Genomic DNA, 27,197 nt, shown 5'->3' with positions numbered 1-27,197 from the left:
GATGTTGCGCAAGTGCATGACAGACTGAGGGCGTGTAACGCCCCGAGTGAAAAGGAGAAACCCTCCAGGGGTGGGAGCCGCTGGCCTCCATGTCACCCGTGGAGGCCATTAGCCAGGGTGGCCAGTGACCTCTTTCCCTTACCCCGCTCCTCCTGCGGGGGGTCCCGGCCGGACCTCGCTCCTCCATCAGCCGGTACCGAGACCAACAACCCCCCCACACACACGGTCCAGGGGGGACGCGGCGGCAGCCGACAGTTCCCGGGGGCCTCCGGTCGGGCGATCACCGGCCTCCACCCGCCGCGTTCGGCCCGGAGCCACCCTCACCGCGCCGGGTCGGCCCTGCCGCCCGCCGCTGACCGTCCCCCGGTCCCGCTGGGCGGCTTGTCGTCGTCCCCCCCCGACCCCGCTCCCCGCCCCGACCCCGGGCCGAGGCCCCCTACTCACGGGCGGCAGCAGCCGCAGGCCGCGCAGCAGGGAGCCGCTCATGGCTCGCCCCCCCCCCTCGCCGGCCGCCAAGCAGGGTCGGTGCGGCGGGTGCAGGCGGGGTAGGATCCGTCCCGCCTTCTCCCGGTACGTCCTCCTCCGCGGCCGCGCTGTAGCTACCGGGGGACGCCCGCCTCACATCTCCGCCCCCGCACCGCTCCGCCCTGGAAGGGATAAGCGGCGGTGATGGCGGGCGGCGGGGCCGCTGAGGGCGGTTGTCTGTCGGCGGAGGCGGCGGTAGCCTGCGAGGCCCTGCGGCTGCTGCGGATCGAACCCTCGGCCGTCGGCCCCGGTGCGGAGCGGGAGGGCGGCGCGGCGCAGTGCTCGGTAGGTTGCAACGGGACGGGACGGGCTCACCTCAGCTCCGCTCCGGTTCCTCACCGTCGCCGGTGGGGCGGGTTCGGCGGGCTGGAGGGCCGCCGACCTGAAGCCCCGGTGCTCCCACAGAGGAACGTGCTGCGGAAGCGGAGGCGCTGGGAGCGGGTGTTGGCGGCGAAGAGGTGGAAGCGGCGGCAGGAACGGGAGAAGAGCAGGGCCCGGCGGGCCGAGGGACCGGGTGAGGGCACGGAGCATCGCGGAGCGGCCCGGTTGAGGGGGTTCCGGCGCCGGGGCGGGGGGGCCCGCCGGGGCTTGGTCTGCCATCTCTCTGCTTTGCCTGCCAGGGGCTGCCAGCCGGGATGGCGGGAGGGCCTCGGCCGCCCTCACGAAGGAACGTCTGCTGGAGGCCAAGGCGTCAGGGCCCCGGCTGTGCGTGGACCTCGGCATGGCCGACTGCATGACGCAGAAGGTACGGGGGGGGGGCCCTGCTTGCTGTGCCCTTCTGCGCCGGGGCTGCTGATACCGAAAAGCCGGTCGAGGAAACTCTCCAAGACTCGTTTTGGAGTTTTAGAAGGCAGGCGTTCTTCGTTGCAGCGCTGGACGCACGGGGGATAATTCCACCTCGCACGTGTGCCACAGCTTTAGCACAAATGGGTTATATAGAATAACTAATTGCGTATTAATCAGATCAGTATACATATACATAAAAATAATTGCAACTGATTATCCTAGTACTGCCTACATCCGCTCATGCGCCGTAAAGGATCCATCTGAGTCGAAGGGCTGCTTTTGCGACTGCCGACCCATTTGAAGTTCTGCTGGCTGTCCTTGAAGTCTTTATTCTTGTCCTTGTTCTTTGATCTTGAAGCTTAACGCAGTTTCAATCACACGTGGTCAGTTTCAACATTGTTCTCATCTAGCGTACAGGAACATCTAGTCATAAGCGCAAAGAACTGCAAAACTTATGAGTAACTACCTCTAGTAGTTAATTGCTTGGCTATACTTTTGCCTGTTGTTTCAATCATAGTGTTAGTATAAGATTTCTAATAATTATTTACCAAATCTCACTTTTACAGTCACCTAGCAGCAAACCAGTTTCCATAGAAGGTACAAAATATTAAAACCATCAAAACACTTAGACATACCATACAGAACGTATGGAAATATGCTATCACTGCCTGCCGGCATGGTCCTCCTCCAGGGTCCGAAAACTAATTGGAGAACCTGGGGATGTGCCCCGACATAGGCTCGACACGGCCTGGCAGCTGCTCTTCTTAACCTGTCTGTCCCTCTCTGCTTCTGCTCTGGAAAGTGTCAGAGGGAGAGGTGGCTGGGGCAGGTCACTGGTTTGTTGTAGCTGTGCTGGGAAACTAAGAAACCCTCCAGCTCAGTTAGAGCTGGGATGTGTGAGGGTGCACGCAGCAGCTCTCCTGGGCTCAGCCTCTGGCGGCATGCTGGCCCCTCCTGTCTCTGCCTGTCCCTTCACCCCCCCGGCTTGCCCATGGGTGCCTGGTCTCCGGCACTGGCTGGCTGCACACCCAGCTCTCTGGGTTTCCTTGAGAGCCAGAGGCAGTTGAGCTGTGCTCCCCAGGAACAGCCTTTCCAGAGCCTCAGCAACCAGCCAGTGACACGGGCGTCATGGAAGTCTGCAGGCCCTGAATGGAGCCGTGTTACCCCCTGCCCCTGGACTTGTGGGTCACTGTGCTTGTTATCTGTTGGAAGGAAACAAGCCGCCTCGCCTCCCAGATCAGGAGACTCTACGGGGCAAACAGACGGGCCGAGAAGCCGTTTTGGCTCTGTCTGACGGAGTTTGTGGTGGGCTCGTTGATCTACGAAGAGTGTTTTCGCATGAACGATGGTTTCTCCAATTATTTGGTAAGGGTCTCTGACCACAGTGCTTTCAAGGCTCGTAGCACCCTGCAGCCACAGTGCTGGCCCTCAGTGTTGACCCAAGGACAGGCTGAGGTGGGCTGGGATGAGCGCTGTGAGTGGTGTGGGAATGCTGTTCAGTGACAGTGGTTAAGCTCAGATCTTCTTGCCCTTTGGCAGGAGACGAGAACTGACACGTAATGGGGTGATGTGCAAGGCCTTCAGGTTAGAGCTTGTGTCCCTCCTACCTGCAGGAAGAGAATTCCTTCTCCGGATGCTACTTCTGCAGAGAGACCTGTAATACTGGGGACAGCCAGACGTATAAGCTTGGTCAGGCTTTGGGCACGTCACGCATTCCTGTCCTGAGTTTTTGGACCGAGCTCGGTCTGACTCGAGCACGAGACCCACACATACAGGTTATGGCAGTGACATTGAGCCATGTGTTCTACAGCGCATGTGGGGCGGCACCTGGTAACGGTGAGGAGAGAAAACCACCTGAAGTGGAGATTCCTGAATCTCTAAAGAATTAGAATATCATTTAAAATTAGGTAATTATTGCTGATCTCCCTTCCTCAAACCACGTCTGTGGATTTTGATGAGAAGAGAATTTAATGGATTTTGAGATACGTATTGTTCAGTGCTCATACAGAAACATCTTCCAATTAAAAAAAAAAGCACTCTATCTGTAGGAGTTTAAACACCTGAGGCATTAGCGTCAGTTCCAGTTTATTTCTGTGTCTGGGAGTGGGTTTTGCTCTGGCAGATGGACTTTGGGATAATGGGCTGCTTCTCCCCTTGTCTTGCGTTTTTCAGATGGATACAACTGAAGAAAGTTACCTGGACCTGTTTCCTTTAGATGCAATTGTTTATCTCACTCCTGACTCTGACAATGGTAAATATTGTACATGCTTTAGGCACAGGGGAACTAGGGCAAAACGTTGATTTTTTTTAAGCTTTTCTTTTTGAGACTATTTCATACTTAAGGTGATGAAATTCCAAGCATTCACTGTCTCAAATTGGATGAGATGTACTGTGTACTTAGTTCTGATGCTAAATCTGTTCCTATCTCAATCTGTTTTGATGGGGGGTAAGGTTTTAACTCAGGGCTGTGTGTGATCTGCAGCAGACTTCACTTAAAACCTGGGTCTAGACCCCCTGCAGTTTGCAGTACTACAAAGCAGCGAAGTAGACATGCTGTGGCAGTTTTGGATACAGTCTAAATTACATCTTTCTCTGAAATAATGCAGCAGCTACATTGCTTAATTTGCTGCTGCATATATTTTTCTCCTTTTCCTCCATTTCTAAGCGGCCACATGTTTCTGGGCACGTAGATCCCTTTCTTGTTTCATGCAAGTGCCTTACTCTGATAAAGAACCTGATAAGGGTGGGGGAAAGTTTTAGTAGGTGACCTTGACAGTGGGGAGGTGTCTGCGGAGCAGGTTGGGATCAGACTGACCAGATCAGCCAGATCTCAGAACAGACAACAGTTAAAGGGAGCAGAAACGTAGGGTGTCTCTGGCACTCTGTGCTTTCAGCCTGCATCTGATCTACCCCTTTCAGTGTGCATGTGGGTTCAGGCAGACACTTCTGTCTCTGAAGCCTCAGCCTCCTGCATGGTCTGAGGCTCCAGGGTAAAGGGTGACTTTGGCCACAGCTTTCTCATGGAAGTGGGGTCTTGCTTGGAAAATGGTGTAGTGCAGGATTTTACTGTTGTATGGTGGTGAGCAAGTGCTTATCTTGTTTCTAGTCCTTGAAGATATTGACCCAAATAAAGTGTATGTCCTCGGAGGCCTGGTGGATGAAAGTATTCACAAGGTGGGTAGTAGCCTGTCGGAACCAGAAGGTGCTGTCTGCCCCATTCTCTCATGAGAGCAGAGACATCCCATTGGTAGCACCCAGCGCTGCTGCTGCCTTGATTTGAGACATCACTGTTGTGCCACCATCTGTTTTTCCTCAAGGTTCTGCCTGGATCCAGCACCAGACTGAGAGAGACTGCAGCAGTCTGGGTGAAACACGACAGTTTTCAGCTTTGTAGCTGCTTGTGCCCAAAATGATGTGCATGCTATGCATGTGCAGGTTTGTGCATCTTGTTCTTGTTTCCCTTGCAGAAGCTGACTCTGCAAAGGGCACAAGAGCAGTCCTTGCAAACAGCCCGCCTCCCCATTCGTGAGTACATGGTGAAAACCGTTAACACCAAGAACTACCACTCGGAGACACTGGCAATTAATCAAGGTGAGAGGCTGAGCCATGTCCTGTCATTGGCCTGGGCTGGAGGAGGGGAGAGGCTATCAAGTGCTGAAGCAGCAGTGTTTTCAAAATGGAGGCCCAGTGCTGAGTAATGGGGGAACACAGGGAGCAGAGGTTTCTCTTAGTAGGTTTTATCTGTGCTGCCCCCATGTTGAAGGTCTTGCGTGCTTCTCTGCATCAGCCCATTCTCAGGGGAGCAGGACTTGCATCACTCCTGCTTCGCACAAAGCAGCGAACAGTTAGTGTGGGGATATGTGAGGAAGATGCTGTTGCTACAAGTCACACAAGGTCCCAGGCAAGGGAGGACAGAATTTGTCAGGCCTGTGTCAGGCTCAGTCAAGGCAAGGCTTACAATACCAGGGTGGGGTGTTCGTGTGCTATACCACTGTGATGGCTCCATGTCATGACCATGATCTAGGCCACCTCGTCATATCAGTGGACACCTCTGCTGGCAGTCTGTGGCTTTGTAATGTGAACACCTCTAAGGACTACAGAGGGGCTCGTGTCCTAGGCCAGCTCTAGTAAGTTCTTACCTCTGGCATGAGGTTGTTGTTGCCATCTCAGTCTGCACGAGGCAGAGGAGGTGTTGGAGGGCTCTGCAGACCACAAAGCATAGCTGCTAGAGACCACTGTGTGTCCCATGGGAGCCTTGATCTGGAGACACAGCATCTGAGAAGCGATGGTGGAAGCACAGTAGGTATGACCCACCATGGGTGTACTGTCAGCAGCACAGACGGGGCACTACAGGTTAGGTTAGTCAAAATGGCGACCAGCAGCACCTTGCTTTAGTTGACACAGGCTCTGCTTTTCCTAGCCAGAGCTTCCCAAAGTCATCTTAAAAATAGTTGTCTGCTCCTGGATGAGCTGCCTCAAACACTTGCCCATCAGATTTTAAATGAGAGGGAATGCAAATCCTGTGCTAACCTCTGGCATCAGCTGTTATAATTTCCTGATGTTTTGCAGCCATTGGGTGTGTATTACAGAGCTTCCTAGTGATACTGGTATCATAGCATGGTATGTCTCTATTCCTGACAGTCTTTGATGTCTTATCAACTTACTATGAAACCCGAAGTTGGCCAGCAGCCTTGAAAGCTGGAGTTTCTTCTGGAAAAGGCTATGCGCTACCAGATGCAGTGAAATAAGTGGAAATACCTCAGCATGACAATGCACAAGAAAACTCTTTATTTTGTGATGTTATGGAGCCGTGCAGACAGAGGCAAACTCCAAATTTCAAGCAGAGGCACCAGCATGTGCGTGGAGAAAACAGCTCTGCATAAATCTTGTTTAAGGACCTTGTTGAGCGTGACACATTCTACCTCAGCTGTACAATGCTGGAAATGGCTTTTCCCCTTGGAACAGAAAACAAAAGCTGATGGAGTCCTGGGATCAAGTAAAAAATGGACAGGAATTCAGTTTTGTTTCTCTGTGGGTGCTTGCTAGAGTGTTCCTGACTCTTGCATCTACACTTGTTCTGGAACAGGGAGGAGAGCTTTAAGGTATTTCTTTCATCTTGATTAAACAACAATTAAGGTGAAGTTAGAATTGCAAAGCTCACTGGCGAGGAAAATTCCTTCCCACGGAAAAGGACAGTGCTGTTCCAGTTGGGGAACACAAGATGGGAAGTGATTCCCCAATGGAGAAACAGTTCCCAGGTGTACCACGTCCTAACAACTTTAAACCAGTTGGAAGACTTGTTGTGTTGTTGAAGCCTATAGCTAATCCTGTGCATCTAATCTAAAATAAAATGTTTACTCTTAAACTCCCATTGCATCCTTACAGTTACTGATGCACAGTACGTCGTCACACACTGACGTGTGAAGTTCACTAACCCTGATGTTTGTTCTGGAAAGGTATCTGGGATTTGACTGTGCCCTGCACATAGAGCAGTGACATATTTTACAGCCACAGCAGAATGCATTTTTGATGCATCTGAGTCAGTATGTTACCTCAGCCATTGTTGCTAAACCGCCCCCCCCCCCCCCCCCAACAAAACCTCACCGTCAATGAGTACTATGTCTAACCACCAGGTTAGTCTTCTGAGGTAAATTACTATCATCTCACGTGCTTACGTGTTTTCATTTCTCCTTCACATCAGAGCCTTTTCCAACATCTGGAATTCCGTGCCCATGAGACAGCATTAGTAGGGCCTGCCAGAGCAGCTGTTGGTGGATACAGGGTGTTGCTCCCCACGTAGGCTGAATTTGTGCTTGCCAGTGCCTCTTGCTTTGCTGTGCCCGTGCACTCTTCCAGTTCCTACTTTTCGTGTCCCCCTGCTCACCAGCCGTTGGTGTGTTGTTAGAGGTCTGCACTTGGGCTTCTGCGTAAGAGACTTTTAACTTTCTAACTGAGCCCCTGAGTTTGCTAGGCAGCAGCGTACGCTAACCCAAACCACCTGGCAGCGGTGCCCTCCCCAGTGGCTGAAGGTACTTTGGCCACCCTGTCCCTGTGCTGCCAGGAAAGCAGACTGCCCTTGGTTAGCTAGCTTGCTGCCTGCAGGCACACTGTGAGAGTAGCGGCTGTAGGGTATTTGGCATAGGGCTGCTAAAGGTTGCCGAATTTCTGTGGCTGTTAGAGGCTGCCTGGTTAGGGAGGTCTCCTAGCAGTGCTGCAGCACTCCTTTCTGCCCCAGCTGCCACCTTCTTCCACATCAGAGTTCCGCTGCAAGGACTTGCCCTTTACTCCCTCCAGAAGCATTAAAGAATGAGCAAAAGTGGAAGTGGCCTCCCTGTTACAGAGCCACAGGACAATCCTGTCCCCACGCTGCCCTGGTGCTTGAAGACGTGGTGTGCACGGGCAGAGCTGGCCACCTCTTGTGGCCTGCACGTGGTCCTCTGCTGCCTTGTGCAGACCCCTCCATCCTGAGTACACTCGGAGGCAGAGAGGTTGTCAGGCAGCACGCCTGCTGCAGACACCCCTCAGAGAAAGCCAGCTGCTCCCAAACAAGCCCCTAATTTAGACACCAGCAATCAGGGACCTCTGCCCTCTTCATCAGAGGGTGCCAAGGTCATGCCTCCAGCGCTGGAGTGCTGACTCACCAGGGATGCACAGCTAGACGACCTTTAACGACAAACAGCTCACGCCTAGCTAGGGATATACTGCACATGATGGAAGACGAGCTACCGATGAGACTGGGAGAAGGGGCTTGCCCTTTCCTAGGGAGGCCAGCATAATTGGTCATCTCCACAGCTGTGAAGGTGACATTTCAGTCTCTGGGCTTACGTGTTCCTTCTGGAAGCTGTGGATCCATAAGTAGCAGGGAGGGGTTAATCAGGGACTTAAGCATCAGCAAACAGAAGAGCTGGCTGACACAAAGAGACCATATCAGAAGAGCAGCATATGGTGTTGCCTCCCTCGCCTGGGACAACCTTCTCTTCTGTCCTTGCAAGGAAAAGCAGTTAAATACAGCATAGCTTTGTTCCCAGAGAGGTTTCCATTATAACTCCAGAAACATCCTCAGCCACAGAAGGCGGACAAAGCAGCCTGGATTCCTTTGTGTCGGGCCAGGGTGGGATTTGACGTGACTACTTCAGAGTCTGCCTGTAGAGTAAGGAGTGAGAGGAAAGGAAGGCCAAAAGGCTCCCATCTTTCTCCACAGAAGAAGGCTAAGACAACACCTTGGGACTGGCCACCTGCAGGGCCTTTGGGAGGTGAGGGACAAGCCCTAGGCAAGGTACATAAGCCATTTAAGTACTCTACGAGTTTGCATATTACATACAGATTGTGTATGCAGAATTACACAAAGCTAGGCTGGAGGGCGGTATGCCCTGCCTCATGACCATCCCCCGGACAGGGCAGCTCTTGGTGGAACTAAGCCGACCGACATGGCCACATCCTTCCGTGACCATTCTAGAGCTCCGGGGCTAAACATCCTGTGGGGGAGAGCCTGGTAGTGGACACAGGGAACATAGCTGGGCTCTTCCCCACCCAGTGCACTCGTGTGCCATCAACAGCCCCATCACACCAATGGGGGTACCCTGACCTGCTGCAGGAGACAAAACATGGCAGCTGTAAGGGCTGTGTGTTGGCGGGCGAGGAGCTTGGCACCCAGATCTGGGCAGCCTTGCCTGCGAAGCTGCTGGTGTACAGCCTGCACAAGCTGGTGGTAGGTGCCCACCACGTCCATGAGTGCAGCTCCGAGCTCCTGCTGCCTCTGCCTGCAGAGCTGGCAGTGTGTCACCTGGAAGCAGGCCACTGCCAGCTGAACGAGGTGGTCAAATGTCACCCTCAGCGCAGCCTGCAGCTCTTTGAGGGGCTGTTCTGTTCTCAGGAGCTCCTGGCAACTGGAGAGCAGGTCCCGGGAGGCTAAGCCAAGGGCACCCTTGCTCTCAGCACCCTGCTCTGCACATTGATCTTGCAGGTGGGTTGCTTCGTTCCCAGAGAGCTTCCCCACAACCTCCTGAAGCTCTGTGGTGTAGGCTAGGAAGCAGGAAAAATCTGCAGGGCTCATCCGTGCTTGGTCCTTCAGCTGGCTGAGGGCTTGGACATGAGGGTCCCACCATGCCACATCCCTAGCAATGGAGACTGGGTAACTGCTCACAGGGGTCCCAGCAAGACTGCAGCTGCTGGATGGTGGGGTGGTGAGGGGCCCCAGAAATGTGTTGCAAATGGGGATGGTGGTTTCACGTTCCCCCTTGTCATCAGGCCTGTGGAAGCAGCTGATATAGGACAGCTGACAGTTGCACTTGTCTGTCCTAAGCTGTGGTGGAGATGTCTTCTTCATTGTGGAAAAACCCGAGGACCTGGTCATGATGGGGTCAGAAGGGGTCTGCCCATCCTTCTTGTGGTTAAAGCAGAGGAAGGAGTGTTTTGAAGCCCCATGGTCTCCTGCAGTTTTCCCCAACGAGCCCAAGGGAATTGGGCATGAGGAGACAGAAAGCCCCAGAGTCAGAGGAGAGTCTTTCCCCAAGTCAGTAGCCTGCTCTCTGGGAAGAGGAGTCTGAACAGGCTGTGGCTGTTTGAGAGCCACATTTCCTGTATCTTTTCTGGCCTTTCCTTCATCCAGCCACTGGCTGCTTACCAACTCTTTCTCAAAGGGTGGTCCAGCTGGGGATGTTTGCATCTCCCTTCTGAGAGCATCAGCCCCCAGGCACCCACTGGTCTTCTGAGAGGCCAAAAGCTCTAGTGGGATATCTGCCCTTTCCTGAGATGGGCTGGGTGATCTGAGGCCTGTCCTCACTCCGAATGAGAGCCAGGAGAGGCGGGTTACAACCCCTGAAGTGCTGCTGCAGTCTGTCAAGAGCTGAGTTGCATCTGGAAAACCCATGTGATTTTTATTGTGCACTTTCTGTAAGGCCTCCTTGTTTATCACTGGTCTGCTTTTTGCTTGTGACAAGGCATTGTCACTGCTGTTTTCAGCACAGTTGTCACGATTAGCTTTTCTTTCTTCACAGGGAGCTGGCACAGGTTCCTCACACAGTGCTTGCCTCCCAGCCGTGGGGAGGAGTTCCTGGTCCTGGGCCACCTCATGGGGAGAAGCCATACTGGGGCCATGTTCTGATGGCGGCAGTGTGTGTTCGTTAGCAGGGCAGGTCACCTCTTGGCCCAGGAATGGGGATACATCACCAGCCTTGTGCTGGGCTGCCATCACCTCACCCACCTCCTCCAGTGCCACTCGGGCCAGCCAGCCTTCAGTGGCCACACAGCTCTCCTCACTCAGCCACCCAGTATTTGTCTTCATGGAGGAACTTTCCTGGGCAGCTCTGCTTTGTCCCCCAGGAAGGGGCACTGCTTCCTCCAGGAATAGGAAAGGTGGATGTACAGCATGTGCAGGTTGGAGGCCACCGTCCACATGTATGTCAATGCCTGCACTTTCCTCCCTGTGCTGGTCACCCTGCAGGCGAACAGCTGAAATGGAAGAAACCACTGAGTCAATCACTGATTTTGTTTCCATGGTGTCAGGCTCCATTTCCATGAGGTCTGAGGGTGGGTTTGTGCTAGCAGTGTCTCTCTGGGCCTGGGCGGTAGCAGGAAATCCCAGCTCTGCATCCTTCTTGATGTCCTCTGAGGAGGGTGGAGTGGGGGGCTGAGCAAGGAGTGGGGCCGGTGGTGGCCACGAGCAGCAACTCTGCAGAGAGCCTGGCAGAGCCAAGGGGAAAGTGACCTGTGAGGTATAATCGGTTTTCAGGAAAGATCTCCTCTTCCTCAGGCTCTTGGCATATGTCAGCTCCTTCTCCTTTCTGTGTTTCTCCCTTGCTGTCTGCCTTGTCATTGGGTTTTCCCCCAAGCTGTAACACCTTGGTTTCTTTAGGATGCAGGAGGAGTTGTCTGTACCCTCCCAGGACGTCATACTGTAGCCTGCTGGCAAGAAAAAAACATGCAAGTCAAGAAATAGCGCCAGACAGCAGAATATCCACGCATCTACACAGTGGGCCAAAAAGCTCTTAACACAGGTCCTACAACTGCAGACATAAATGTTTGGCAGCAAAGCCTGGCTCCCAAGTACCAAAGGAAACTGTCTCTTATGTTATGATCAAGCAACTACTTGGAATCAGCTATGTCAAGAAAAATAAAGAGTCTGGGCCTGTGGCTAAAAAGACTGAAGTCCACGATTAGTGATGAAGGGCACTGGATAGTCTCTCACCTTGTTTACTTGAGTCAGTTGATCTGACTGCAGGCACTGCAGCTATAATTCTCAAGTTAAATTTGGTGGAATTAGCAGCAGCTACAGAGAGCGCTGCCTACAGCTGTAAATTTATTAATGTTAAATAGAAACATTATCAGAGATCCCCAGCCTGGATATTTAGATGATAAAAATTTCCAGAGAGTACAATTTTGTGCCTGAACATAGTGTTGTTACTGTGCATGAATGCAAAAGCCAAAATTGTTCTAACTACACAAAACAAATTCTTAAGAAGTTCAGTTAATGTTGAAAGAGCTGATCATTTCAGAAACAAGAATCCTCTCCTTTCTGAGAAAACACAACTACCAGGGAGCTGCTCAGCCACAGGACTCCTCGACTCAGTTATGTGACATGCCCCTGACCCAAAAATTACTTTTCATCTTAGGGTGCATGGAACAATAATGTTTTAGAGCGTTGAGCTCTCCTCAGCTTGAGGGAAGATAGCAGAGTGAAGTACTGCCTGAGAGTGGGAATATTTGCCGTAAAACTCCCTGTCAGTGCAAGGACACACATCTTTCCTGTATTCTGTTTCTGGGACTCATCACTTTTTTCATCACTGAAGATTCAGCGTACACAGAAGGATGCACAGAACTTCCTCATGCAGCATGTTGGCTTCAGGATCAGGCAGAGCCATACAGTAGTATTCTGGAATTCCCGCAGAAACCTGGGAACTTTCCAGAATGCCAAACTCATTTGAAGACTGACTTTTTCTGGGATCCAGTGCTTGGATGTGATGACAAATCTCCCTGCAGAGTTGCAGCTCTGACCCACGTGTACACATCCACTGTATTTCTGCTGAAGAGTGGCTTATGAAGAATGGGTGTTCAAAGGTCCTTCAAAAATCTTAGGAAAACTATGAAGAGGTGAAAGATGATCCCTCCAGGAAGACTGACACAGGAAACAAGCAACACCCTAGCCCAGAGGGTGGAGGGAAGGTGACCTGCAGTGAGTGGGTGAGGCTTTACCTGCCAGGGCATCCGGAGGGCTGAGCCTGTCTGCAGCATCATAGAACTCCTCCTCAGAGCTGGTGTCACCAAAGCCCGGGGGTGGCTCCAAAATGAGGTCGCTCCCCTCTGCTGTCTGCTCTGTTCCACATGGTGCCTTTTCCTGGGCAGACCCATCTTTCCAAGGACTTCTTGGAGGGCTGTGACTGATGTTGCTCCTCTCCACGCTGCCTGCGGGGGATGTGCTGTAGCACAGGCTGTAATAGCCCATGGTGTTTCTTTCAGACAGCTTGGTCTCCAGCATGGGCACACCAACATCCTCCCCTCTCTGCTCAGAGGGGCCGTCTTCACACCCAGGCTCTTCTACATGTGGTACCTGCAAGAAACAGAAGTAGTCTCTGTTTTCTGCCCTGCTGGAGCCTCCTGCAGCACTAATGGGGAAGAAGCTCTTGTCTGAGCTTCTCATCTCCTGCACTGTTGGTGTGTAGAAGTGGAAGAACTCTGGCCTGGAGGAAGAGCAAGCTTCCAACTCATCTTCCTCTAGTGCATCCATAGAGTCACTGGAGTCACTTGTCTTAAATCCTCGACTCTCGGTGTTGGCTGAATCTGAAGCCTCAGATGTGCTGTCTGTTGCATTGCCACCCCCATCACATTGGTCACTCCCTCCAGCTTGGGGCTTTGTTCTATCCTTCTCCAGGCTGTGGAGCTCTCCGAGCTCCTCCTTGTTGCACACAGGATGGGCACTGCTGTATGCTATAGGAGTGTCCAAGCAATGCTCTGAGGAGGAATCCAGCTCCCAGGAGTCTTCAGAGTCACTGCAGGTTCGAGATTCGTACCCTGGGATTTAAACACATCCATCAGCCTGTCCTTTGCGGTGGCAAGGAAGAACAGCCAGACAAGAGTTGTGAACTTGTCTGCACAGCAGGGACTCAAAAATCCCAGAAAGCTCTGCCCTCACTTGCTCATCAGCAAACAAGGTGAAGATGCAATCTGACCTGCAGGGCCATAACCTGTCAGCAGAGTCTTGGTCCCTCCTGCCTGCTTTGCCTAGTTTTACTGCAGGGCAGTACCCAAGGGAGCTGCAGAACAGCAGCCCGCTAACTCGTTGCCGAAAGCCTCAGTCTGCAACCCCTATGAGGCTGGAGTTATCCTGACAAGGGAAAGGACAGCATGGCAAACAGATCCTCTCTCTCCTCGCTGACGGATGCCAGCAGAGGGGAAGTTGTTCAGGAAGGTGGTAAAAGAGCACAAGTGCTCAGTGACAGGTTTGCCATTTCGCCGACAGGCCCTCAGCCTTCACTTCTTGGGAAAAGCTGACAATTACTGCTGCTCTTCCCCTGCCCGACATGCCTGGGGTTGATGGAAACCTGGCACTGCCTGCGCCAAGGCCAACAGTTTTAATAACTGGCCACTGCACACCCCTGGGCTACTGTTCTAGTGTGATGCTATTCCCAGGAGGGAATAACACCTCTAATGCTGGAGGATCCACCCACTTTCTCCCCACCCCTTGGCAAAAAAATGGCTGGGTTTTTTTAAACCTTCTTCAGCTGAGACACGGTGCAGTTGCTGTTTTTTCTCTCCCCAGGTAAATATGGAGACATTTGCATCCACGAACAGTCTGTAATAGCCAATGATGAGGCAGACAAGATCTTTTGCACTGTTTGATTCCAGCAGGAGAGTCAGTAGCTTTTTTTTTGGGGGGGGGCAGGGGGCAGGGGGGAGAAAACAGTAAAAAATGTTAGAATAAACAAATTTTGCTTGTACCACAATCTGCAGGAACATGCTGCACATGGAAAAGACACTCCCTCTCTCCCATACTGCCATCATTGCAGAGCACTCTGTTTTTGCATGAGGCACAGAGAAAGAAGAGAAATTGTTTTTCTCGCTTTTTGTTTCTTTGATATGTCTCACTGATGGAGGACCGCAGGAAGAATCACTTTTCTTCAGTCATTTTGTATTCTTCCTACAAGCTTTCCCTTCTCACTCTGTTCTAAGCCTTTTGCACTGATGACACCACCAGCTAAATGTCAGATTTTGAGAAGAATAGGTGGTGTGAATGACTCCCCCCCTTGTTCTCTGGCCCTGACACAGCCACACGCTGGCCATCAAGAAAGCATTGCTTACCTTCAGATCCTGCAGGTAGATTTTCACCATGCCCACTTTTTCAGACTCCTCCGTAAGCTCCACCCTGCTGATGTTTGCAAACTCTGCCAGACTTGTTATGATGTTGAGCTTATTATTGATAATCTGGCTCACCCCGTACTTGGCACCCACCAGCAAGGCAACGTACGATTCTCTGTCCTGTAGCTGTAGGGGGAGAGGTTAAATCTGTAGCCAAAATCTGAGCAGGAACCCATTTACCTGTGCTGGGCAGAGACTCTTCAGCCACCCGATTTTGTGTGGTATCTTTTAACACTGGACTCTCTTTACAGCTGGGCTGCAACCAGCTGCAAAGGGAGCCCCTCGTTACTTACAGGTTGTCAGGTCACCTGCTCCTGGCCATTCTCTTCTCTGGCTTGGGGACCGCCAGTTCCCCTGTGCCCTCAAGGCAGGTGGCCCCAGAGATGCACCAGCCATGTAGCAGATCCAAAGAGGTGGTCAGCAGCAGGTTGCTATCAGAAGTGTCACCTGGCAGGCTGCACCAGATGGACCTAGTGAGACCTACTGGAGCTGGCTAGAAACTTCAGGAAGGCATTTTTGGTTTTGGAAGAAATGTCAACACTTTGTTAGGATCAGACACTTAAAAAAATTAATTAATGCCCACATAATTTGGCAGAAATACTTCAATTTGCACACAAGTATAAACCTAGGCATTACTGCAACCCATCAGTAAGGTCCTCCTCTGGTACAGACTTACCTGCACTGCTCAGCTCTCTGCACAAAACAGCTTGTGGTCCACAGTTCAGTACAGATCCAAGTGGGAACAGAGAAAAAAAAAAAACCCAAGAAACCTCTTGTGAAAAGAGCAGTGTTCTCTTTTACAGTAAGGTTTAAGCATGGCCAGTATCTTTTCAAGAGTTTTTGAAACCTCCCCAGATCTCTTAAGTACTTTAGGACATACAAAATGTAGACAGAGCTTGTCTGAAGAGCAAGAGCCACAAGTTTCAATTGGAAAAAATATGCATAATTATTGTGTAGGCTGGTATGTTATTCACTTCAATGGAACTATGCTGAGTTACCCCAGCAGAGTGCCTTACCCATATTTATCATGATGTCCCAGAACAGGGAAAAGTGGTGTGACCGGAGCTGGCTGAAACAGCATCACCAGAGCTAATGCTACATTTTCTACGAGCATCAAAGCAAAGACAGGGAAGGAGACTCAGTAAGAGGTTGCTAGTCTTACATCAACAGTCAGTTCAGAAAAATATTTAAACATTTCTGCTTTAGGTAAGGTTTGCTTTGCTTAAGACATGATCTACCCACTGGTAAAGAAAAAGGGTTAAAAAAGCTTCTTGTGCCCTATCTTTGCAGTTATTGTCCAAGTACACTGCCATAAGAGATGCACAAAGCAAGGCAATAAGACAGTATGTCAAAACCAAATTACATAAGTAAACAGCACTCGTACCATCAGGGTGGCATTAAAGATTTTCCCATTGTACATCTTCAGGTCTCCCAGTATTTGCAAGTAGCTCAGGCGCACTTGGACTGCTGCGAGCATATGCTTCGTTTTGCAAGAGAAGAAATACTGTTTAGAAACATGACATGAATAAGGTTTGCTAGGTAGCCTGTAGGCCAGAAGATGTTCTTTTCACACAGGACTTAGTATTTGACCAACACATCTAGCTTGCTCTGGATAGGCAATAGATCTGTACAGGACCATGCCACGCTACCACATTTGCCATCTGGCAACCCCACAAGCAAACTGCAACAGAACACACTATGCAGGGAAATTGGGGTGCATGCACAGCACAGGAAGTTACAAGAGGAAAAGATAGGAGAAAAGCCCCAAGTGGTCCCATACAGAGGAGACTCATGGAGGAAAGACATTGCCTCTTTGGCCCTGAGAGATGCTGCTGCCATCCTGGGGGGCACCTTGAACCCAGGGGACGCATACTACCTTCTGCCGAGGGTCCAGTAGCACCTGGTTCCGCTTCATGTGGTAGCTGATAGCTTTCTTGATATCCTTCCCTCTCATGTTTCGAAGCAAAGTTGGTGAGATGAAGTTTTCGATTCCCCAGTCCTTCCTGCCAGAAAGATGGGAAGGGAGCAAAGGGGGTCCCAGCTGTGCTGTCCGCCAGCAACACAGGAATGCACAGAAGGGCAGCTGGCCAGAGGCAGAGAAGGGCAAAGGCACCGTGCCAGTCCAGGTGCTGGTGTTACAGGGTGCTGTAACATGTCCAGATGGCTCATGCAACATGACTGCCTCACTCAAATTCACTTCTGTTTGCATCTGCTACTGGGTCAGGAGATAGGGTTGGACGAACACACACTTCCATGCAGAATACATGTTTTTACATAGTTATACAGGAGACAATCTACAAGCTTAGTCAGCATAATGGTCCAAATCTGTCCTTGCCATCCAGAGGATGAAGATTCTGTCTTTACATTCACTTTACTTTGGTTACAGGATTACTACTTTTTAACATCTCCAGTTCCCTAGGCCCAAAAATGTGGGCCTTCTGTTCTGCTGAAGAGTTTATTCAGCCCAAGCATTAAATATCCAGGAATTAAGAATGCTGCAGTTGCCTGTAGTTGCCTCTCACTCTCCACTAACTGCACATGGTTGGGTATGTCTGGCTGTACACAAGGAACCAGTGGTGCTTGCATGGGCTGGCAGAGCCTGAGTGGTGCAGTTACCACACAAATATCTGTTATTTAATGATTGGCTCATCACAAGTTCTTAAAGCAGGGTTGTTCTTTAGGGGAGGTGCACTGACATACAGCACAACACACCTGCTGCTTGCAAAAGCATTTTTCAGGATTTTTTTTGCATATCCCATTACTTCACAGGACCTATCACTTATACTGAAATTAGATATTTCTGATATAGTTGTGGTGGATTAAGAGATGTAAAGTGCTGGCTGTGCAGAGTACTCAACTACTGCATGCAAATCTTAGTATACTGGCAGGAGCAGCCTCAGTAACCATAACTATGTGAGAGATTTGCAATTTCATGTCCCTGCTCTAGCTACAGATCAGAACCTCCCTCTGCTTAGGGATGTGCCCAGATGTTATACTGTCCATATCATTCAGGCAGCTCAGCAAGTTAAAGACAGGGAGGCTTGTGAAGCCACCTTGCCCTACAATGACTGGCACAACTAGGAGACTGCAGGCTCTTTGGGTCAGAGACAGCCTTCTATCCAGACCTAAAGACTGGGCAAACATAGAGCTGATGCCACTTTTAGTTGGCTCCTTATTTTGCCAGGCTTAGTCACAACATAACACAGAAATCTGTGAACTTACTCAATGTATTTCAAGGATACTTTCTGTGGCTGAGCACAAGCATAGATCCTCTCCTGTATGTGCAGAGCAGCCAGGCGTAATGCCACACTGCATTTCATTTCCACGGCAAATCTTTCCTGAAGCACATCACTGCAGCTCTGGAACAAACAGAGCTGAGTTAGCATGATGATGGGAGGTCAAGAAGTCATCAGGATAAGACCTCTGATATGACTACTGTGTGTCAAATAAAGGGAGTCACCCAGCTCATTTCAATCTCATTCTGGTAAAAAGCCAAGCATATAAGCTGATTTAAGAATTTAAGGCAAAATGAATCCAAATGCTCTGTTCTTAAGTGCTCTGCATTTCGCGTTCATGTAATTGAACTGGCCTGAAGTATGCTTTGGTTTAAAGCAGGAATGAGAATTGGGTGAGAAGAGATCCTGAAGCATGGAATGCCTCGATTTCACCTGCAGGTAGAGATATTCGAAGGCTATTGGGTCTTCCTGCAGGAGGTCTAAGGGATCCTTTGGGACAAAGCAAACTCTGAAGAGGCACCGGTAGTCGTGAGATTCTCTTTTTTGGACCACCTGCAACAGACAAACAGCATCATGCCACAACTACTGCTGTAGTCCCCCCCCTTCATGAATGCATAGTAGGCCTCTGGCTTGTACGAACTCACAGAAATCATCTAAAGCTACTGCCAAGTGGGATGGCTGCAGATTAACCATTGTCCTTAGCAAATACAAGGAGACATTGCTAGTGTTTGTAATTTTATCTTTGATTCTTCTTCTGGTTTTTCCTTCTCCCTGTGGTAGCTTGGAAGTCCTTTGACAGCAAAACTTTGATAAATATCCGTTGATCTCATATACTTGCAGTATTACCAGGACAGAGGCTTCAAGGCAGAGGAAGGGGCAAACTTCTCTGCTTTTAAGTTCAGTCATAAGATACAGCAGCCCTAAACAGACACTTGGATCATCATCATAATGTCAGTACAATGTTAAGACCCCTGGGTTGTACATTAGCATATTTTATTCTGGGTGAATCCCATACAAGCTCACCAAGTGAAACAAAGCAGAAATTCTCAGGCACATGTGGTCAGTGGTTGGATGGTGTTAGCTATTGAAGCTCTCTGCATCACAGTGGATCACCAACAAGTCAACAGCATGGAGATAAGACTCCCAGGTAGGCACATTCTCACAAATTAGATTAATCGAGAATTACTAGCAGAGCAACAGAATTACTAACAGAGCTAACCTCATGTTTGCAGGACACAACTTTTGATTTAGAATTTAATCAAAGTGGCACCTGGCTGGGTTAACTCTTTAACTACCTAGGGAACTGTAAATAGCTGGGTATGCAGCTATTTTAAGATGGTCTCAAATAGTCATCTGTAGATATCAGGTGGCAAAAAGCATGCTCATGTGCGATTGCTCTACACGGTTCAAGCAATAACAGCCCATGGGTATTGCTCTGTGGGCTCTCTAAATGGAGCAAGACACTTCTGAAAGCACCACTTCTCCAGGGGCTCTGATTAATGCAGTGGTAACACATGCGACAGGCAGAGAGAAGAGGACAGCATCTCTGAAGATGGGGCCCAGCTCACTCCCTGTTGTGACACCTGCAGAGCTAAGCTCTCCCTGCACCTCCCTGGCCACAATTCATTGGTGCTGGTGCCCCACCCCAGCATGTCTGCAGGGGCATGTGAGGGGCTCTTCTCACCTGCTCAATGAGCTCCTCCTCATGCAGCAAGTGGATCTTTGCCATGTTGTACTGCTCCTCTAGAGCGAGGGCAAAGTGTGCGATGCTCCGGATGGAGAGCTTCTCCTTCAAGGTGAGAACAATGTCCTGGGAAGGGAAGGCACATAGATGGTCAAACAGAATTTAGACACAGTTGCTGAGCACTGCTAGCACACCGCATGAATGTGGATGATTCTAGCCTGCCGCTGGCAGCCGTGTGGGACAGCACTGAAAGGGCGGTGGCCAGACACAAAATTCTCTGCAGCCAAGAACATGCTTGGTGCTGCAACACAGAATGAACTTTTTAGTGCTGTTTCACAGGAAACCAGTGCCTATATGATGTACTGCCTTTCCCTCTTCAGTGACAGCTTCTGAACACATTGACCTAGACAGACCACAGAGGTCTCAAGGTTAGAGAAAACCTGCAAGTTCATCAGAAGTGGAGGTACAGGAGATGGCAACCTCTTCGGGACACCAAGCACAAGCTTGGCAGTTAGCTGCTGTGCTATCCCAGCTGGACATCTGAGCAATAAAAGAATATGCCAGCCAGGCAGTCGGCAGGACAGTGGTCAGAGCCACCCATGTCCACTGATGCCAGCCAGCTGGTACAGAAGGGAGCCAAGGGAACTGCAGGGGAAGCACAGATAAAGGGGGGACAACACATTTCAGTAGATCAGGAAATGGTAGGGAAACTGCAGCTTGCTGTGGTAAGAGTGCAGGAAGATGCAAACTTCAAGGTTTAATGGGCATCAAATCCATTTCCTAGAGTTGCATGTCCTGGGCTGCTTCATGCTGAAAGTTTTGGCCTTACAGTTTTTAGTTTGGTGGTGTTGGAACACTTTCTGTCACCCTTGATCCAAATGTTTGCTGTTACCCATTCTAGCTTTCTAGAACTCTATGACACTTTTTGAAGAAACTAGAAAGAACTGGTGAAAAACACTTCTCCCCACCAATAAACAAGAATTTGAGAGCATAACTGTGAAAATCTTACCAAATTTGACAGAAACTGATGTTTCAGTTGTATGGAGAATTCTGTTGGAATACTAAGTGTCATGGAAATAGCTAGGTTTATTTTTGGCAAACAGAAAAAAAAAAAAGCCTTGACAGTACAAATGGAAAGACAACTCCTTTGACTCACTCAACCCTCTTGAAGTAAGCATAAATGTTTGACTCATCTCACTTTTAAGCAAGGATCTCTCAAACAACAGGAACTTTTGAAAACAGCTAACTTAGGAGGCTTTTTACCCATTTGAGTGTTTCTGTGAGGATGCTGGTTAAGGGTTGCACTCAACTCCAGCAGGGAAAAATTTGTTCCAGGTCAGAGGTGAGCAACTCAAGTCAAACATGAAGAGCTAGCTAATCCATCTTTTAGAAGTTAATCCCTTGCAGGTGGGTATTCAAATCTCTCTTTACAACTCATCTCCCCTTTCCTTACTACCTCCTTGCTTTATTTCATCATTTTCTTTTTCCCTGATCTGCAAGTCACAAGACTTGCAGAGACTTACTTGCATGAGAGACCACAACAGTTTTGTGAAGTTTGGATGAACTAGACAATAAACTCCTTTTTGAGGAACACTTTCAGTGCATTATAAATAAAATCTCCTTGCTTTTCCCCTTAATATTTTTTCAGCCTGATAACTCCAGAATGTCTGTCTGTCATGCATCTTTTCCACAGTAACTGCACTGCTGCAGGACTTCATATATCCTTTAAAGAAATTATGGCCTCCAATCACTGTGCACAGGCAAATCTTATTAACTCCAACATAAATACTGAGCAGCTCTAAAGATCAGGCTAGAAAAACTGAAAAGTTTGTAAGCCTACATCTAAACATGGCAATTATGGGAAGTGCTAGATTAATGGCTCTGGAGAGCAGCACCTTGTATGATGAGAATGATGGTAACTTGTCTATAATGCCTCCAAGCACAAGTGATCCTAGGGAGGTGCTACTGCTTTTCCATCTCAAGGGGTTAATCAGTTTTCATGCCTCCACAGGGAAACATTTTCACCAGTGCAGAAATGAGGCTGGAACATGGACAGGCACTTTAAGTAACAACTGGCACAGTTGCACTTGCTGAGTTCACATGATATCCAAACCTGGACTCCGCTGTCCAGGTCCCAAGCCAGGAAGTCTTGTTCTCCCTCTCAGTGATGCACGTTGTCACTGCTACATTAAACAACCTCCTCTGTATTCTGCCATGTGGTTTCCAAGGAAAGCAACGTTTGTGCAGACAGATGCTGATCTGCCAGTCCCCCACCAACCTGCCCTCTTGCCCTACTTCAATCACACTTCACGAAGCTGTAGTGATCTCATCACCAAGTTTCCACAAGTTCTGTGAAAACCGGCTGCTGAGAAGAAAACAGAGATGAACCAAAGCAACACCTCCTCTGTAGGAAGGACATGGAAAATCCACATGCTCAACATCAGTTGGCAATCCAGTTCCCACTAGCTGGCCAAAACAACCAAGAGGTTGCAAGTTCCACTGCATGCACGTTTGCTACTGGATTGAATTCAGGTGGTGGGAATGAAGACAGACAAACAAGCATCGTTACCTTCACAGTAGTGCTCATCTCAAACCTGAAAGCCTTCGTCTGTCCATTTTCCAAGTACACCTTGAGAACGTTGGGCATACAAAGAAGAGAATTTCCCTGCAGAACAAAAGCAACAGCACTAATCGTTGGACATTAAGCCTCTGGGCACTAGGCTGCTCTGCCTGACACAGCACATCCTGGTATAAATGAAAATCTTTCTCTGCTTCTGCAATCCTCTTCTGCGGCACCAAGCTTTATTCCCTGATTATGCTTCTGTCACAGAAGGGAAAGAGAGCATAACAAATGCCTTTACCATAAACTCCAGCCAGTGGAAGACTGGCATGTGGCCCAGTTATGCCCACTGTTCAGTTCCCACATGGCACAGAAGATCTGGCAGGTACTGAAAGCTGAGAGCCATCCTCCCTGCTCATTACCAGAAAAGCAGTGAAGTGTGTCTGCTGGAAAAGACATCTTCCCATTACCGAGCACCAGGCAGCACTAACCCCCACACCGACACTTTCCCACATGCAGCAGCCATGATTTCAAGAGCTACTCAAACCCTCCATGCTACCATGAATAGATCTTGCACACCATGGGAAGGCTGTAGGATTCAGCTAAACATGCAGTGGTACTTTTATTGAGCATTCCCCTAAAATATGTGACTCTGGGGCTTCCCAAACAGGAGGTGATGTCACCAGAGTTTGCTGAGATACGTCTCAAATGCATTAGACAAGGCAATGACTCCCATAGCAAAAGCACCTCCATTGGGTGCTCTGAGAAGGGTTTGGGAACTTGGCCTCTGTCCTCTGGGGCTGTCTCGAGCTACACCTTTCAGCCTTCCACCTTACTCCTTTAGTAGAGCTCATTTGCACCTTCCTTCTTTTCAGCCTTATTCTTCTTGTTGTTCAGTGCTGAGGTTTACTCCTCCACCATTCGACTTCCCATTCAGCATTTTTTTTCTTACGTTCTTGGGCCAGCGTGTTTCTCCAATCTTAGAGTTTATCTACTTGTCATGACAGTCTTAAGGTTGAGAACGGCATTTCTAAGATGATCTCCCCTGTTTCATTTGCTGTGCAACACCTTATAAATCTCAGAACCTTGGTCCCTCTTAATAGAGAGCCCATATACCCTGGAAGTACTACCATAACAAACACTTCTGAATCTTGTTCCTTGTTTCTCCACTCCCTGCTTTGTGGGGTTCAAGCTGCCTACAGTCATCACTGAGAAAAAAGAGTGAACATTGCCACTATTCCTGAGCCCAGGCTCTAACTCCTTTGTGCTAAGTAGCACAAACACATCACATCTTTGACAGGCTTTGGGTCCTCCATCAATTTCAGAAAAGCAATGTTGGTTTACACCAACTGCACATTTTCTCTGGTAGCTCCTGCAGGCGCAGGTTATCATATGAATGGGGCCTTGTACAGCCTGCACACAGCAGAACTTGAAATCTATATATAGAAAGTCATATACAAGTTAAGTATCACCACTCTCCTAGTCAGATGCAATGAGCTGGCCAGAACACCCAGATGAGATTTCTCTCCTTTTATGCAGGCTCTAACAGACCACTGTGAATTAATTCTGAAAGCTTCTGCTGTGGCTTAAGTAGTTGTACCCCTCCTGTTTTGTCTGGTGCAAGGTTGATTTACTCCATGTTACAGCTAGGCCCACGGCTTCTAATAATACACAGACTGATGCTGGCCTGAGGATCCTGAGGGACCTGTCTTTTGCATATCATTCAGTTATATGGAAACCCATAAGAAGTTCACAACAGAAAATGGAGGCTGGATAGCATTGAGGCTTATTAACAATTTATGTTCCCAAACTGGAATTTCAGGTTTCAACTGCAGAAGGCAGCCTCTGGGTTCCTTACAGTTGCCACAAAGATCATTTAGCAATGCTCCATTAAGATGACAAGAGTAGTACATTTACTGAAACAGGAGGCTTTGCAGTTTTCCAGGGCGTAATGCCCATTTTGGCTGTCTTAATACATCAATCCGATGAAAGAAGAGCAGCTCTAAAACACTCAAGCAGAGCAGCTGCTTTCTATGGTGAATAGTGCTTTTCCAGAAAGAAGTCATAAATATGCAACAAATTTATTTGCTCTTCCTTTGTGCTAATATTTTACTGCTCAAAACAGGGTCTGTATGCAACTGGTGATAAGGGAAGCTAACACCAGTGGGACCTCAACACCCGAATGAATTTCTCTTACCTTTATGTTCTCATTAAATGAATGGCAAACTATATATTAATTGTGTCCCTTCTCTGCACTCGCAAAGGTATGATTAACGTAGTTTGGCAGAATATTGATAGAGGCTTTGTACTAAGTGCAGAGTACAGCATCCCCTCCAGAAGTCCGCCTTTGGACCTCTCAAAACCTACCTTGCAATCAGTAAGTGAATGGCACAGATATGAGACCTCCATGCACTGCAACACCAGTGCCCAGCCTCTGGCTGAAACAGCTCCATGGAAGCTCCCAAGGAGATACTAGTGTGAACCTCCAGCTATAAGAAAAAGCAGAGACTGCTGGCATTTTCAAGTCTGGCTGTATCACACAACCAGCCTTGCCCAAGGCCTCTCAGTCACCTCTGCCTGGGACCACTTCCAGAGCATATCCTCCTCTTCCCTATTCCCTGCCTTGTGAGCTCTGTGGCCTGTGTGTCACGTCTCCCAACCACATGAGGTGTCCAGTACCTGGCTTCTGTGTCAGGAAGGGTGGCCCAGCTGCCGTAATGCTCAGGCAGGATCCCATGCAGACCTGTCATTAAGATCTGAGGGATGTGAACACAGCCCTTGGTAGAGCAGAGATGAGCCTTTTAGCAGCTCCAGCACATCTGGCAACAACTCGGCAGGAAGGAAAGGATCCCTGAGTCTAGAGAGACTTACTGGCAAACATGTCAGCAGTGACACCTGACCCTCTCTTTCTCTGGAGAGCAGGCCAGAGAAGAAGAAGGAATACTGATAAGCCTGGAGTCAGGCACAGGTGCCAAAGCATTTGCACTGTGCTTGTCTAATAGGCTGGTGACATCCATGGCACCTCTGGCTGCACCTCTGCCCTGGTGCAGAAGGAAAGAGGAGATGCCTGCCACAGGGAAAGCTCTGCCTGAGCTGGGTCAGGAAAGCTCCCTACCACCAGAGATGGGAAACAAGAGACAGCCTAGAAGAGAAGAAGAAAAGGGCCTAGTGGCTGGTTTATCATCACTGCAAAGTGCAAAGAAGCAAGATTTGGTCAGACATCAACAACTGAACAGCACTAATGAGTAGAGGACAGGTCGGGGGGATTTTGACCACTGAAATTTTTCATTCCAAAGGGAAAAAGGAAAACTCGACAGAGTAAAAGACTCCCAACTGACCCCAGTCCATCCCAACCACACTGAGCTTAGTAAATTATGCAGGAAGAAAAAGGAAACATTTAAGAGCTGTTCGCACTTCAGGGAAGCTACAAGTGTTCTCACTGCTTGTCCTTTTCTGGCAGACCCATATCTACCCAGCTCATTTGTCATCAGTGCTAGAAACCCTGTGATAAATTCACAGCATTCCTCCATTAAACTGTGATCTTGTTTCACGTAAGAACAGCTTGGCTCAGCTTACAGACTGTCTATTATGGAGGCAGCTGTGAATGCTCTGTGGAAACCCTCTGCAAGGATATGAAACACAACCAGCTGTCACCCTATCAGCTAGAGAACTTGCGTCAAATTTAACAGCTAAGTCACCAGTACCAAACTCTCTGAACACAATGCTACCTGAACACTGCTGAAGGCCAGGAAGAGATACCCAAGCTGCTTTGGCAGCAAATAACCCTGGCATGGACAGTAGGATTCACCCATCATCTTTAGGGCTAGGTTAGTGTCATGCCCAAACTTAAGTCTAGGTTTACTATGGAGAGATTAGCACCTCAGGAGATGACTACTACATCCCACAGCTGTGTAATGCTGGTTTAAAGTTTACCTGATGGTAAAAGGACAAAAGTAGTACATGCAGGTATTTTCCATTAGTCTAAGTCAGTAAATCAAAGATAAAACCCTCTGGAGATGCCAGCGCTTCCCCCCGATCACCAGTGAGCCTAGGAAACAAGTTGGGACCAGATGCCTGGATGCATATCCAGGGCAGACTAGGACAGTGAGGATGCAGCCACTCTGTAGGTCCTAGCCATGCTAACCCAGCCCAGCATCTGTCCACAGGAGAGAGTCATTTCTTCCCAGCATGCAGTGCCCACAGCGCCCGGCTGCAGCCATGCCCCACTGACCTGTGTGTGTCCATTCACCAGCACTTCCTCCGCAAACCGTACTTTCACGGGATTTGTTTTTAGCCTTGCCCTCTTCTCTGCAGTAAGAAACGATGACTTAGGCCCGCCCTGAAAAGATAACAGGACTCGGTTGGCAGCTCAGCCTGTTGCAGTTGCATACAAGAGGCAGAGGCCCACAGTACAGGCAGGGGTGCAATAACAGCCCGTGCTGAAGCTGCTCACACCACGCTGCCCGCACTTACAGGAACAGGTGCTGTTGGGACTCTCTCAGCCTCCAGGTTTGCTACAGGCCTTTTTGACCTACCTGGGCTGTTGCTGCCTTCTCAACCCAAACCCAGCTGTCCAACAAGTGGACACACATCCAACACATGCTGTACACACTCCTAATTTCACTGCACTTTAACCAGTTACTCTGTTTAGGCATGTCCCCAACTCCTGCAATGAAGCCAGGATCCTGCAGAACAACTGTTAATCTACCACCAGCTGGCTTGTAGTGGGGCTACACAGTACCATAAACCAACACATGCAGAGTGCCTTGCAGTGATGGACAAACCCCCCTGTCAGTGTATCACAAGAACACAGCTGTGTACGCAGCACTTCCCAGCTCAGCTGGGGTTTCTAGAGCATACTCTCCTATTGCAAACGTTTCACAAAACTGCCAACTTGACTTCATTGCATAACCATGCCTTCACCGTGACAGGGTCCTACCAAGCTCACAAGACACCACATGAGCCTAGGAACCACTGAGTTCTCGTGCCCAAATGTCCTGCTCTTGTAGAGCATGATATTCCCTAAGAAGAACAGAGCAGTATCCCTCTATCCTCC

At 49.4% G+C, this 27,197-nt stretch overlaps 2 protein-coding genes across 7 annotated transcripts in view; one reads left to right on the top strand and one right to left on the bottom strand.

The window, feature by feature from the left end:
• The first annotated feature begins 625 nt into the window (after positions 1-625).
• Positions 626-6,676, top strand: TRMT10B (tRNA methyltransferase 10B). The gene is made up of 8 exons (XM_052777034.1): positions 626-810; positions 931-1,039; positions 1,146-1,270; positions 2,524-2,676; positions 3,484-3,562; positions 4,418-4,485; positions 4,779-4,902; positions 5,953-6,676. The coding sequence occupies exons 1-8, from the start codon at positions 670-672 to the stop codon at positions 6,057-6,059; spliced, it is 906 nt and encodes a 301-aa protein (XP_052632994.1). The 5' UTR covers positions 626-669; the 3' UTR covers positions 6,060-6,676.
• The window catches only part of FRMPD1 (FERM and PDZ domain containing 1), a 46,225-nt gene continuing 25,104 nt past the window's right edge, over positions 6,077-27,197 (bottom strand). For 3 of the 6 annotated variants that reach the window (XM_052777015.1, XM_052777017.1, XM_052777016.1), the window contains 11 exons: positions 26,373-26,480; positions 22,151-22,246; positions 19,582-19,707; positions 18,330-18,449; positions 17,884-18,020; positions 16,538-16,664; positions 16,046-16,165; positions 14,605-14,787; positions 14,019-14,166; positions 12,502-13,317; positions 6,077-11,214 (listed from right to left, as the gene is read on the bottom strand). In XM_052777015.1, the coding sequence (XP_052632975.1) occupies positions 8,873-11,214; positions 12,502-13,317; positions 14,019-14,166; positions 14,605-14,787; positions 16,046-16,165; positions 16,538-16,664; positions 17,884-18,020; positions 18,330-18,449; positions 19,582-19,707; positions 22,151-22,246; positions 26,373-26,480 (4,323 nt within the window). In that variant the 3' untranslated portion in view covers positions 6,077-8,872. The remainder of the gene's footprint in view (positions 11,215-12,501; positions 13,318-14,018; positions 14,167-14,604; positions 14,788-16,045; positions 16,166-16,537; positions 16,665-17,883; positions 18,021-18,329; positions 18,450-19,581; positions 19,708-22,150; positions 22,247-26,372; positions 26,481-27,197) is intronic. The other 3 variants (XM_052777019.1, XM_052777020.1, XM_052777021.1) reach the window with 3 other exon arrangements.

The sequence above is a fragment of the Harpia harpyja genome, chromosome Z (genome assembly GCF_026419915.1).
Source record: "Harpia harpyja isolate bHarHar1 chromosome Z, bHarHar1 primary haplotype, whole genome shotgun sequence".
Classification (NCBI taxonomy): Eukaryota; Metazoa; Chordata; class Aves; order Accipitriformes; family Accipitridae; genus Harpia; species Harpia harpyja.
The sequence above is the reverse complement of the archived record's forward strand: the minus strand, read 5'-3'. Positions and strand labels throughout refer to the sequence as shown.

Coding starts and splice junctions, on each gene's coding strand:
- TRMT10B (XM_052777034.1), top strand. CDS start 670: ATGGCGGGCGGCGGGGCCGCTGAGGGCGGTTGTCTGTCGGCGGAGGCG. Junction 811..930: donor GCGGCGCGGCGCAGTGCTCG/GTAGGTTGCAAC, acceptor GTGCTCCCACAG/AGGAACGTGCTGCGGAAGCG. Junction 4,486..4,778: donor TGGATGAAAGTATTCACAAG/GTGGGTAGTAGC, acceptor TTTCCCTTGCAG/AAGCTGACTCTGCAAAGGGC.